Source organism: Diabrotica virgifera, chromosome 3 (assembly GCF_917563875.1).
Source record: "Diabrotica virgifera virgifera chromosome 3, PGI_DIABVI_V3a".
Classification (NCBI taxonomy): domain Eukaryota; kingdom Metazoa; phylum Arthropoda; class Insecta; order Coleoptera; family Chrysomelidae; genus Diabrotica; species Diabrotica virgifera.
Genome location: NC_065445.1, coordinates 242,916,319 through 242,929,187, shown reverse-complemented (window position 1 = coordinate 242,929,187; position 12,869 = coordinate 242,916,319). Strand labels below are relative to the sequence as shown.

The window sequence follows — 12,869 nt, the reverse complement described above, 5'->3', positions numbered from 1 at the left end:
ATTATTTTTGCTCCGGAAAATTTTTTTTAGGTTTTTTAGACCATTCTGGACAAAAAAGGTCTCTTGTAATTTTTCTCTAGATTTGATGGTTTTCGAGTTAAAAGCAATTTGAAATTTGAAAAACGCAAAAATGGCAATTTTTACGACTTAATAACTCGTTTAAAAATTATTATTATGAAAGTCAGAAAGTGACTAAATCAAAGTTTAAAGCCCCCCCCCCTACATGATCCTGAAAAAATTTGTGTCATTAATTTATTACTAAGCTGTTATTTTTAATTATTAACAATAAGCCGTAAGATCGTAATGACGCGGCTGTAAATGTGAGTGCGAGTAAGATGCCCCATTGGACTGCCGGAATGGCATCTCTCTCGCACTCACCATATACGGCCGCCTAATACGTGCAGGCGCTCATTATTATTACTTAAAAATAACAGCTTAACAATAAAATAATGACAAAAATTTCTTCAGGATCTTGTAAGCATTAAACTTTGATTTAGTCACTTTCTGACTTTCATAATAATAACTTTTAACCAATTTATTAAGCCTTGAAAATCGCCATTTTTCGTTTTTTTCAATTTTAAATTGTTTATAACTCGAAAACGATCAACTTTAGAGAAAAATTACAAGAGACCTTTTTTATCCAGAATGGTCCAAAAAACCTAACAAAAATTTGTACGGACCAAAAATATTGATTTTTGCAATTTGGACCAGTTTTCACGTGGGCGACTTCTTGAACCTTATTCTGGGATGTCTCATGAATGCGATTATGCAAAAAAATCTCATGGGAATATTTTTTCTAACGAACCCGCCGTTTTCGCCTTGTCTATTAAGAATTATAAATAGAGAATATGTATAAGAATTATTTGTGCACAGATGTAATATTTTTGTAGCAAATCTTATGTATACAAATCAAAAATTAAACCTTACACTGAAAAAAGTTCAAATATAAGGTAATTTCTGATCAAGCCTGACGAATCATATCTTTCTATATTCTGTAGAATTATGAAGCATTAGGAATATCTATCCTAAATAATGGAGAAGGTATTATTTGACAGAAACAACTGTAAAAAATGAAGGATTGACAACAAATCATTTTTTCAATCACAGAAGACCTGGTAGGCAGTGGTAGATCTAAACATTTGTCTTGGGAGGGGAAATTTGCCTTAGGAGGGGAAATTTGCCTTAGGAGGGGAGGAACTTCCAATGAAACACTAACCAAAAGACATAAAACAGATAAACCCAAACTACATAATAACATATACATTAAGTTCCGTTAATTTTCGAATAAGATTTTTTTCGAATTTAAATTTTTATGCAAGTTCCCTATTGGATTGAATTTGTCTGTCTGAGGTTTAAGTTGCATGTCAGCTACTATATTTTTATGTTTCAACAATTTTTATGTTTTTTCTTTAACTTAAAACCTAGGGACCTTCGTTTTAGATCCCTTTAGCGGATAGAACCGCTACTGGGTAGGAGGCATTTGGACAAGACATCTGAAGGGCATTAATATTGATACCATGTGTTTACTATTAAACTAGATATTATTATAGTACACCCAATACATGGCAACACTGCTTCCCCGTTCCCACGCCTGAGTAGTGACAATTTATTAAGTCATCTGTCAATTCTACAGTGGAAATGCAATTCTCATAAGCAATGTTGCCGATTTTCAGTGCTTCCTTCAGTCGCCTATCTCTAATCATAAACTAAACATATGGTAGATGGAAACCTATAGAGAAATGAATTAGGGAAGCCGACCACATAATATTAGGTATTTCAGAGTTCTTCAAGCAGTGTGCAAGGGTACTCTATGGTTCTACAGTGCCATGATTACGTTAGTTCTTGCTGTGAAGTGTAGGCTTTTCTGGGAAAAAACAGGACAAGTGCTGTTCAAGATAACTTATTGTCAGTTCTATGAGAATAATCAGAATTTGATGTACCATAGGGCAGCGGTCCGCAACCCTGGGGTCGCGACCCCATGTGGGGTCGCGAAAGATCTTTATGGGGTCGTCAAAAAAGTAAAAAAGTCAACAAGGTCCTGTACTTATCGAATTTTATTAAGGGTTATGCGTAAAATATAACCTCTCTTTACTTACACAATTACACAATTTCCTTGAAACGGAGAGAATCCAAAATAATTACGACTGTACGTCCTGTCCAGTCCTGCCGGAAGAAAAATCTCCAACGTGTATTTGATCTCAAAGATGAAATCAGAATTATTCTACTTGAACGGGAACCAAAGCTAGCGGAATATTTCTTAAATTATTGGCTGGCAACAGTTGGCTATCTTTCGGACATTTTTGAAAAACTTAATGATTTAAATCAACTGTTGCAAGGGGACAGTATAAATGTATTGATTTTGGCTAACAAAATAAAAGCTTTTTGTCGGAAAATAAGTTTGTGGATAGACGAAATCAGTGCTGAAAACTACAAGATGTTTGCATGTTTGGAGAAATTTTCTGAAGAAAACAATATAAAGCTCGAAGAAAAAATTAAAACCAAAATCATCATGCATCTTACAAGCCTTAAGCAAAACTTGGTAATACGATTCCCAGATATGTCACACGGCGACCAATGGATAATAATTAATCCATTCACTTGTGATCTTAATACTGTGAAGATGAACTTAAAAGAAAAGGAGCAGTTGATCGATTTATTGTCCGATGAAAGCCTTCGATCTATGTATTTTCAAAACCACGGATTCATCCAAGTTCTGGATAATGATGGAAAAGGAATATCCACTGTTATACAAAACATCTTTGCTGAAATTGCTGCCATTTGCATCTACATACATGTGCGAGACAGCTTTCTCCACATTGACTGCTATAAAAACAAAATATCGCTCCAGACTTAACGTAGAACCTGATTTGAGGGTGTCCCTTTCTGATAATATTATATCACCAAGAATTAAACATACTGACTGCACGTGTGCAAGCATAAGGTTCACATTAGTTTGTAAATTTAAGTATATGTACCTATTTTTTTTAAATAAAATGTTAAAATAATTGCTTGTCTCATTTAATGCCATCATAAATATTGTGTTAAATGCATAGTTTGCTCTAATATTACTTTCCAAAATAAATAAACTCTTCAACATAATTTACGAAATAAAAACAGCTAAGTACAACATGGAGGATAATTGAAGTTTACCTTAATTTCGTCCTGAACCAACCTTTGAACTTGTTAATTTAGTGATTTTTTTTCTGGGGTCGCTCATAACTCTTTTTTTAATTTTGGGGTCGCAATATAAAAAAGGTTGCGGACCGCTGCCATAGGGCATAAAACATCCATGCTCCGAACTTTTCAGTTGCTTACAACATCCTGGCTGAGTATATCAACCTCAATTTTTAAAAGATCTTAACCACCTCAATACCTTGGGGGTTATACACTGTCTCAACACAATTTCTTTAATAAACTTTTTGGAAAACAATTTCCAGAGTCATATAGAAATGTCAAATTTTTCCATTGGTATTAGCGTTCACAGACTTAAGAGCAGCATTTGACACAATAAAAAGACAAATTATAGGTACAGTGGAACCTCGATTATCCGTCAGGGCACCGGACCAAGGGTATGACGGATAATTGAAAAGACGGTTAACAGAACATTAAAAAAAAATAAAAATTCATAGTATTATGTTATGGTGACACACAGATATTGACTACTTAATAATAATTATTATTGTGCTGTGCGTTTTTATTTTCGGCTTGCGATTCTAAAAATAGAACTCTAAAAGCAGGGTATCATTTATCATTACCTATTTAAATTGAAATTTAATCCAGAGCCCTGAATAAGAACAAAAATTATACATAAAAAAATGTGGTGGTGGCATAAGTGCATGTGTACATTTCAACGAATTTCGTTTGGCTTATCGCAATGCTCAAACAAAATGAATTGATGACTAAATTTTTACTTATGTATACAATATAACTTATGTATGGACCCTGACGGTTAACACAGGTGACGGTTAATAGAAAGACAGATAATCGAAGTTCCACTGTAGATGCTTGAGGAAAATAAATGAATCGTTTATTATTGAAACGGCATATATAGGCCATTTTCTACTTTTCAAGTTATAGTAGAAAACCCTTCTCTCTTTATATTAGGGCCATTTGGTGTTAAATGCAGTTTTGCAGTATCAACTCTATCCATGCAGTATATCACTGTTTGCTTCTTTTCAATACCAAAGGATGCGGATATAAAAAGAGAGAAGGGTTTTTTACTATAACTAGAAAAGCGGAAAATGGCGCTTACCCCCTTTCAACAATAAACGATTCAAATGTACTAAATACATATATAGAAAGTACTTATACAGAGGTAAATGGAAGAGTACAAATAACAGGGGGAAGATCAGAAGAATTTAATTGGAAGAGAGGTATTAAACAAAGGAGATAGTTTCAGCCCTTTTCTATTCATAATAGTAATGAACGAATTGATAAGAAATACTAGAGTAAGAACCAACTAACTACAGAAAATAATAAGATACCACAGATTACAACCTGTAACAATAGAATCCTTAATGTACGAGGATGATATAGTATTAATAGCAGATTCCGAGAATAACATACAGAAACTAATGGAAATATGTGTAGAGCAAATAGAAGAACTAAAAATGGAAATACACGAGGAAAAAAGTAAGATAATGATAATCAACGGCAAAGAACATAAGAAAGATAATGAAATGTAAAAACTCAGTATTGGGAAGTATAATTACTAACGATGGAAAAACAGGCTGCGAAATAACAAAAGGAGCAAAGAAATCAAACAAGTTATACTTTGTGTTAGCCCCAATACTGGGAAAGGAGAGACAAGGATAAAAATATAAAACACAATAGTGATACCGACTGTGCTCTACGCAAGTGAAAACTGGACAATTCTGGAAAAACATAAGAGCAGAATAAATGCAATGGAGATGAGACATTTAAGAAGGATAGTTGGAAAGACAAAATGGGATAGATTAAGCAACGAGACTATTAGGAGAATGGCCAACCAAGAACCAATAATGAATCAATTAAAAAAGAGACAAATGAATTGGTATGGGCATTTGATGAGGATGCAACTCAATACAATTACAAGAAAACTTCACGAACCAAAAGAATATCCTAAATAGGAAAAAAAGGCAGACCAAGAAAAAAATGGATACAGCAAGTAGTAGAGGCGGGAAATCAAATCCAGGAAATTGAAAATAATGGCAGAAAATAGAAAAGAATGGAAGAGATGGGTGAATGAAAGTTAAAATAGCTAGCCCAAATCCGACACCCTGATAGAGTAAAAGGAAGGGGAGAAAGAAAGAAAGAAGATATTAATCATAATGTTTTAGGTTTTGAGAGACAAGGATCAGCAGAAAAGACAATACCAGGGATTTTTGAGGAATTTTTGAGAACAGTTCAACAAAACTTGTCATATATTCCTTTACGTTAAATTTATCTGTCCTATATAAAACTGATGTGTTGTCACTAAAAGAGGGTACTGCAATTAAACTTACCTTGGCAACTTGCTTTTTGGGGTAACCATAGGTGCATCCATTTCCCCAGACACTTCTACTGAGATGTCAGTCATTTTTAAGTATTATTTCTCAGGATTAAGTTAAACCATTCACCAAAATTGTCTTTAAGACAAAATAAATTAAAACCTCTGTTCTGACGTCCTGACGTGTTTACGTGTTTACTTCGTTCGTCTTCTCTTTCTGGTATTTATTTACATTAATTTGACAACTGTCAACTGCCCTTGAAATTTTGAATTTTAAAACAAAAAATAATCTAATCTATGCCTCCTCTTATCAGATGAAATTGTAAGCAACTTTTATTTTTTTAAACAATATAATTTTCCTTAAATTTTCCTATCATCTATCATAAGTCCAATAATAGAGGTAGGAATAGATTATTAGGATGAAACAGTTACAATACAAAAGGATTAAATCACAACTTTCTTTAACTACAATTTAAGAGCACCTACATGAAGAAAACATATTCCATATACCGGGTGGTGAATCGTAAAACGGGCCATAGGAAACTCATTTTATTTATACAAGGAGTTGAACTTGTTACGATTTTCATACAAAATTGGTTATAACTTTGTAAATATCCTGTATAATATTACAAACCTTTATATTTTTGTGATGGAGAAGTTAACAGGATTTTGAATATAAAATAAAATATAGGGTGTTCCATTTAAAAAAAAACATAAGTTAGGTCTGCCACTGTGTTATCGAACACCCTGTAACATTCTAACTAATTTTGTAATGTGAAGCTCAAAGGTGTTAACTTTTACTGCTATCTATTACTATAGCGGAGCTATTGAGCTTTACCCTACTAATCAATCACCCTGTATATCGAATTTTTACCGTCGAGTTGATACAAATTTAATTTAAAAAACTGATTTCAAGCGCGTAAGCAATATTCAAAGCTGCCGGCGCCGCGCCGGTCGCTTCAAGCGTCGTTTTTGAGAAAATGGTTCATTCTATAGAAAAATCATTTTTGTTTAAAATCATCTACATTTTTTGTTTCAAACAGTTTTTTCTACGGTTTACATTTACAGGTTCGTTAAATCGATATTCTTCGTTTTCCTCGTCTACGAGGTAGTTTTAGGTTAAAGCTCGTGGATAGGAGTAGCAAACTATTTTGCATCTTTTTTGGGTATACCAAAATTGACATTTCTCAGCAAAATGTAGCTTCTTCCTATGATTTTAAGAGGTTCAGAAGCATTTTTGACCCTGATGACTGGACTAATACTCGAAGGATAAGAAAACTATACCTATGTGTATTTTTGGTTGTCTAATTAGACGAACCAATTTATAGATTATTATTACACATTTTCCTTGTTCCTAAAAATCGAAAGAAAAAGTGTATTCTAAAGATAAGGTGCTCCAATATAGTATCCTATTAACCCAAAATGACGATGTATTACGATGTAACCCAAAATGACGATGTAAGACGTTAAAGCCGTAAATATCGAGGACTGAAAAGCGTAATGCAGATACAGGAAGAAATGGATAAACACGAGAACAAAGTATGAAGTACAAAGAGGAAGAATCCACGTCGAAACTAGAATAATTTGAAAACACAATATTATAAATACTTTTCGGTTTTTTTAATGATGATGATTTTCTTGTTGCACTCTTCATAAAGCCGGCCACACACGGTACTGCGGCGCCAATTTTGTCAAATTCAACTAAAATGGCAACATTTTGATCGTGTGCGGCCGTGCATCCAACAAAATCGTACTGTTTGACCCAGGCCCGGCCCCAGGGGTGGGCAAACTGGGCAGCTGCCCAGGGCGGCAAATTTAGGGGCGGCAAATTTTAGAGGACAGCCAATTTTTAAAATTGAAAAAATAATAAGCAACGGTTTTAATACTATAAAAAATCAATAGTATGAACAAGAGCGGTAAAAATGCAACTGTAAAAACGAGAATTAAATAAGTGAAACAATAACAATTGCAAGGTTCATTCGACGCGAAATTGGCGACACCGCCTTCTTCTTTATCGCATAAGAATAGTGGGATCAGAACTACCCCTCATCACAACTCCCTCCCAGGATTGTTTTTATGGTTCAGGTGCAGTAGCACCGAATGATAACTGTTCTGAAAATGAAGAAACACAAAAAGTTCTAAATTCAAAAACTCGTCATGTAAAAATGTAATAGAAGGACTTATATCAAACATACAGTTCTTAGCACAGCAGTGTCTTCCATTGAGGGGCGAGTTTGATAACTTAATTACAACAATGGTAACTTGGTAAAGCTTATTGAGCTCTTTAGAAAATTTTATTCTGTTTTATAAGAGCACATTAGGAGAACAATAATTAGTGGTAGTAACGAGCAGCATCACTACTTGGGAAAACGTATTCAAAACGAAATTATTCAGGTCCTCCATGACCAAAGTAAAAATAAAATTTTAAACTTTTTGAAATCAGCATACTATTATTAGACCAGACGCATCTGTAAAAATATTAGTACATTTGGACGTTGAGAGGTGACTCAAATTTTTTTGGAGAAATTGCTTGAAAATAAATCAAATAATAATATTTGAGTTATCCTCCCGCTCAAAAAGGTCCGGAACATTGTTTAAATAATCAAAATGTCAAAAAATTAAGGAAAAATTCGATTTTTTTCTTGGTTTTTTGATTATAACTTTAAAAGTATTAATTTCCGAGAAAAGATGTACTGAGATAAAAGTTGCGTAATTAAATTTCCTACAATATAGTATTGGTTAAAAATTTAAGAAATAGTCACCCTTGTTGAAAAATAGCAACAATTGTGAAAAAAACATACAAAAACAAGTATTCGCATTTTACGTTTTGCAACCATTTATGCTAGACTTAGGACCTTCATATTTCACCCTGAAAAATTTTATGATACAGTAAAACAATATTGTAAATTTCATTAAGATCGGTTCGATAGATTTTGCAAAATAAATTTTGCAATCCAGCTTTCGTAAAAAAAATTCATTTTTTCAAAATGTTACAGGACTGAAAATAAAGCAGATAGCAAGTTGAAAATTTTTTTGCGTATAGAAGTGTACTGTACCTGTCATTTGCAATTTCGCAAAATTAAAATCGCTTAACACCACGGCGTCAGGAATTTTTTTAAATAAACATTAATTATTGGTGCTACGCGCAGGACAGCGGATAGGTTGCTCTGATTGGGCATTCCAATGACCTTTGATAATGATTGATAAATTTTAATTTTTATGACATTTCGATATAAATAAATAAATTTGTTTATTGCAAAATAAAAACACATACTCTATCCTTTGAAATAACACTTTTATTAGCAAAAACTTTCTTTGTTCATATATTTTAATTTAAATAATAAAAGTTTATTATTTTTAAACATATGCAATTGTTTAAACAATATTTCACAAACAATAATAAAATTAGTTTGATTTTTGTGGAATTAAAAAATTAAAATACAACAAAATATAGAGTAAGAAAAAAATATATTAGATAAAGATTGGAACAAATTTTGGTGGAAATCAACCTGTGTGAATCGAACACCGCTGTCCTGCGCGTAGCACCAAAAATTATTGTTTATTTCAAAAATTTTCTGGCGCTGTGGTAATTAATCGATTTTAATTTTGATAATTGCAAATGAAAGGTACAGTACACTTCTATAAGCAAGAAAAAAATTAACTTGCTATCTGCTTTATTTTCAGTCCTGTAACATTTTGAATAAATGAATTTTTTTTGCGAAAGCTGTATTGCAAAATTTATTTTGCAAAATCTATTGAACCGATCTTAATGAAATTTACAGTATTATTTTGTTGTATAATAAAGTTTTTCTAGGTGAAATATGAAGGTCCTAAGTGTAGCATAAATGGTTGAAAAACGTAAAATGCGAATACTTGTTTTTGTATGGTTTTTTCGCAATTATTGCTATTTTGCAACTAGGGTGACTATTTTTTAAATTTTTAACCAATTTTATATTGTAGTAAATTCAATTACGCAACTTTTATGTCAGTACAACTTTTCTCGGAAATGAATACTGTTAAAGTTATAATCAAAAAACGAAGAAAAAAATCGAATTTTTCCTTCAATTCTTGACATTTTGATTATTTAAACAATGTTCCGGACCTTTTTGAGAGGGAGGATAACTCAAATATTATTATTTGATTTATTTTCAAGCAATTTCTGCAAAAAAATTTGAGTCACCTCTCAACGTCCATCTCAAAACAGATCCGCCCTGGACTATATAGCATAATTTTAGATTGTACATCTGATATTTCTGGGGTGGAAGAGATGACTATTATTGTACATTTTGTCGATTTAGGTTCTTGTTCACAAAGTGTTAAAATTGCAGAACATTTTCTTGGATTTGTGCCTGTACTTGAAACCACTGGCTTGGGAAGGAAAGAACTGTGGAGTTCAAAACAGAATTTTGAAAATGAATTCTAGAATATTTTTAGTCCCTAGCCATTGACTTAACTTAGTCGTAAACGATGCTGCTAAAGCCCCACAGTTTGTAGGTTCTTTTTGTTAGTGACAAAAATTTACAACTTTTTCTCAGCATCTATTCATCGTTGGGCTATTCTCAAAAATCATATTTCGTGCCTAACATTGAAACCTTTGTCCGAAACTAGATGGAAAAGAAGAATTCAAACAATTGTCCCATCAGATATGACCAAATTGAAGAAATTTACGATGCTCTTGTAGAAATCACTGTGAATAAAAACAACAATCAAAACCACACTGTGGTAATATGGCGTAACATTTTACTTTACATCAACGTAGTCACTTATGTGCAGAGTATTGATATGAAATCCATTTTAAGTCTCTCAGAAGTGATTTAAAATTTCAGGGCTATTTGACAGACGCAAAAGAGCTAGCATCAAAATTAGAAATTGAGAACCCGAAAATCGGATGCACAGTAATAGCCAGAAAGAGGAAAGTTAAAAGATAATTTGGCCATGTGGCTGAAGATGAAAGTATGGACCTAGATCCAGAGACACGATATAAAGTTAACTTCTGTTTAAAAATTATAGGTACAACCGTTAATGCATTAAGTGAGAGATTTCAGCTAATTAGGAGACATGGTGCAATTTTTGAGTTTTTAAAATTTCTACCAAGGGGGGCGGCGGTCGCCGATCTTGCCCAGGGCTGCAAAATCCCTAGGGCCGCGCCTGGTTTGACCACAGAGAGACTGGCCTGTCTGCTGCAGTACCTAGGTACCTACTGCAGAATTGATATCATCGTCGACCTTGTCGAACGACTCCGCAGCACCGTGAGTGGCCGGCTTTATGCCTATTCCATACATAGCAGTAGAAATATTTAATTATTTCGGGGGTAAGTACCTCATATTATATTTAACAGCACAAAAATCGTATATTGGTACTTGGTGTGATGAATATAATTCAAAAGGGACAAATACAAGAGGGAAATTTGCAAGACTGCATTAGTCTATAGCAACATAAATTAAAGCCAGAGTAAGAACAAGAAAGAACAATTAAATATTTTTCGACGGAAAGATAGAAAGAACAATTAAATATTTTTCTTATATCTAAGGACGATAATACCTAATACATACTAAGAACGAAAATCTGTTCATCGTACTGATTAGTAAATGCTATTGCAATGGCAGGTTTTTGCAATACACATTTTTGCATGTCTTATATTCATTAGAAAAAAGTATTCCTTCACTGTTAATCAGAAACATTTGTACGACTTTTTTAAAGATTTTCTCTTGTCCTGGGGTGATTTGTGGTTTATTACTGGGATTCTCAGTCATAATTATTGGAATACTTCCGAATACCTCCACAGGTGGTTTAAAGTGAGCATTAAGCTATTATAACCAAATAGACCTGGATCCCGCGTACCAAAAAAAAAGTTGATTAATAGCAAGCTGAAAATTTGTTAATAGCTTAACGGTGTCTAGTCGGACAAACTTTGATGTATCGGAACACTGGAACAGGGGAAGTTTTAATTGTGGAACAGGTTAAAAATTTGGAACTTCAGACTATGAAAACGTTCCATGTATTTTGTCGAATAGAACTTCCAATTGATTTGTTACCATTTCATTAAACTCTCATGCAAAAATCATACTGCTGTTTATCACCAACTGGGCATTTTAATGAGTGGAACACGAAGAACATGTCAAATGACAGGAATCGTGTTGGTTAGTAATAGCAATCTGCTTTTTGCATGAGAGTTTAATGAAAGGGCAACAAATCAATTGGATGTTCCCAGTGACGGTTTAAGGTATCATGAGGCCCTAGGCGGTCATAAGAAGTAGGTCCCCTTAAAGCGACCATTTACTTAAAACAAATTTACAGGATAGTTATGTTGTTTTGGAAAGTAGTTACTACAAAAATAAATTACGACAATGTAAAAAAGATCATTTTTCTTTTTTTATTTCTGTTACTTTGCTAAAGATTTAAGTAAAATAACTGCGTCTGATCAATTTATAGTTAAAATTTTTAATGTTTACTAGCAGCACTAAAATGTTCTAAAATTTTGGACAATATAATGGTTAAAAGAGCTATTTGATACTTATTCATTTTCCTATATAACATTTGTACTGCTATAACAGCATCAAATCTAGCTGACCATCTAGTATACGTCTATTGTGTATACCATCTAGTATTCTTTTAACCGACATTTGGCCACAACCGGTCATTAATAGTCCATTTACTCACGGTTCGAATAGAAGAACCGCTTGGCTTGACATTAAATTTGGCATACACATAACTAACATGCCAAATCTAAATATGTTGGATTTTTTGTTTTACTGTAAGACAAAAATTGGTTAAGATATGGCTGTTCAAAATTTGCATACACTCGTGATTAATGACTTGTTCAAGCCCTTTCTACTACAGCTCTTTCATAAATAAGCATTTTATACCGACAAAACTTACAGAGCATATAAAAAATTCATAAGTAAAGTAGCATGTGAAGCGGTAGCGATTAATTTCATTTGGGATGCTAATTAAGAGGTGATTTTCACAGTTTTTTACCCAATAAAAAAGAGATCAACTTTATTTTGAACGTATTTTGCTTACTTTAATGCTAGAAACTTTTTTAAAATACAAAAATAAAGCTTTTTAAACACTTCAAAAGTGCAAAAACACTTCATTTTTTGGTTATTTCACGTTGAAATATTCGATTTGTAATTTAACGAATAAAAACCTACTTTTCATTAGATACAACACTGCTTTTACTGGGTGTACAGACTTCACACATACACCATTTTTTTCACTTTTTTGTAAGCTATATTTTTACTAAGAATATTCTTTTCGATAAAATACTTACTTTTGAGTTGAACAAAACACATCCATTGAACAAAAGTTGCTTAGAATTAGTCAGTTTATCCACTTCCGGACGTATTTTGACCGTATATTTTTTCATCCCCGAGAAGGGGTGAACTTAACCTCAGAGCAA

At 32.9% G+C, this 12,869-nt stretch overlaps 1 protein-coding gene across 1 annotated transcript in view; it reads right to left on the bottom strand.

Moving 5' to 3' along the window:
* The window catches only part of LOC114337586 (prenylated Rab acceptor protein 1), a 29,294-nt gene extending 23,585 nt beyond the window's left edge, over positions 1-5,709 (bottom strand). The window contains exon 1 of the mRNA XM_028288068.2: positions 5,484-5,709. Coding sequence (XP_028143869.1) covers positions 5,484-5,557 — 74 coding nt within the window. The 5' untranslated portion in view covers positions 5,558-5,709. The remainder of the gene's footprint in view (positions 1-5,483) is intronic.
* Positions 5,710-12,869: the final 7,160 nt, after the last annotated feature.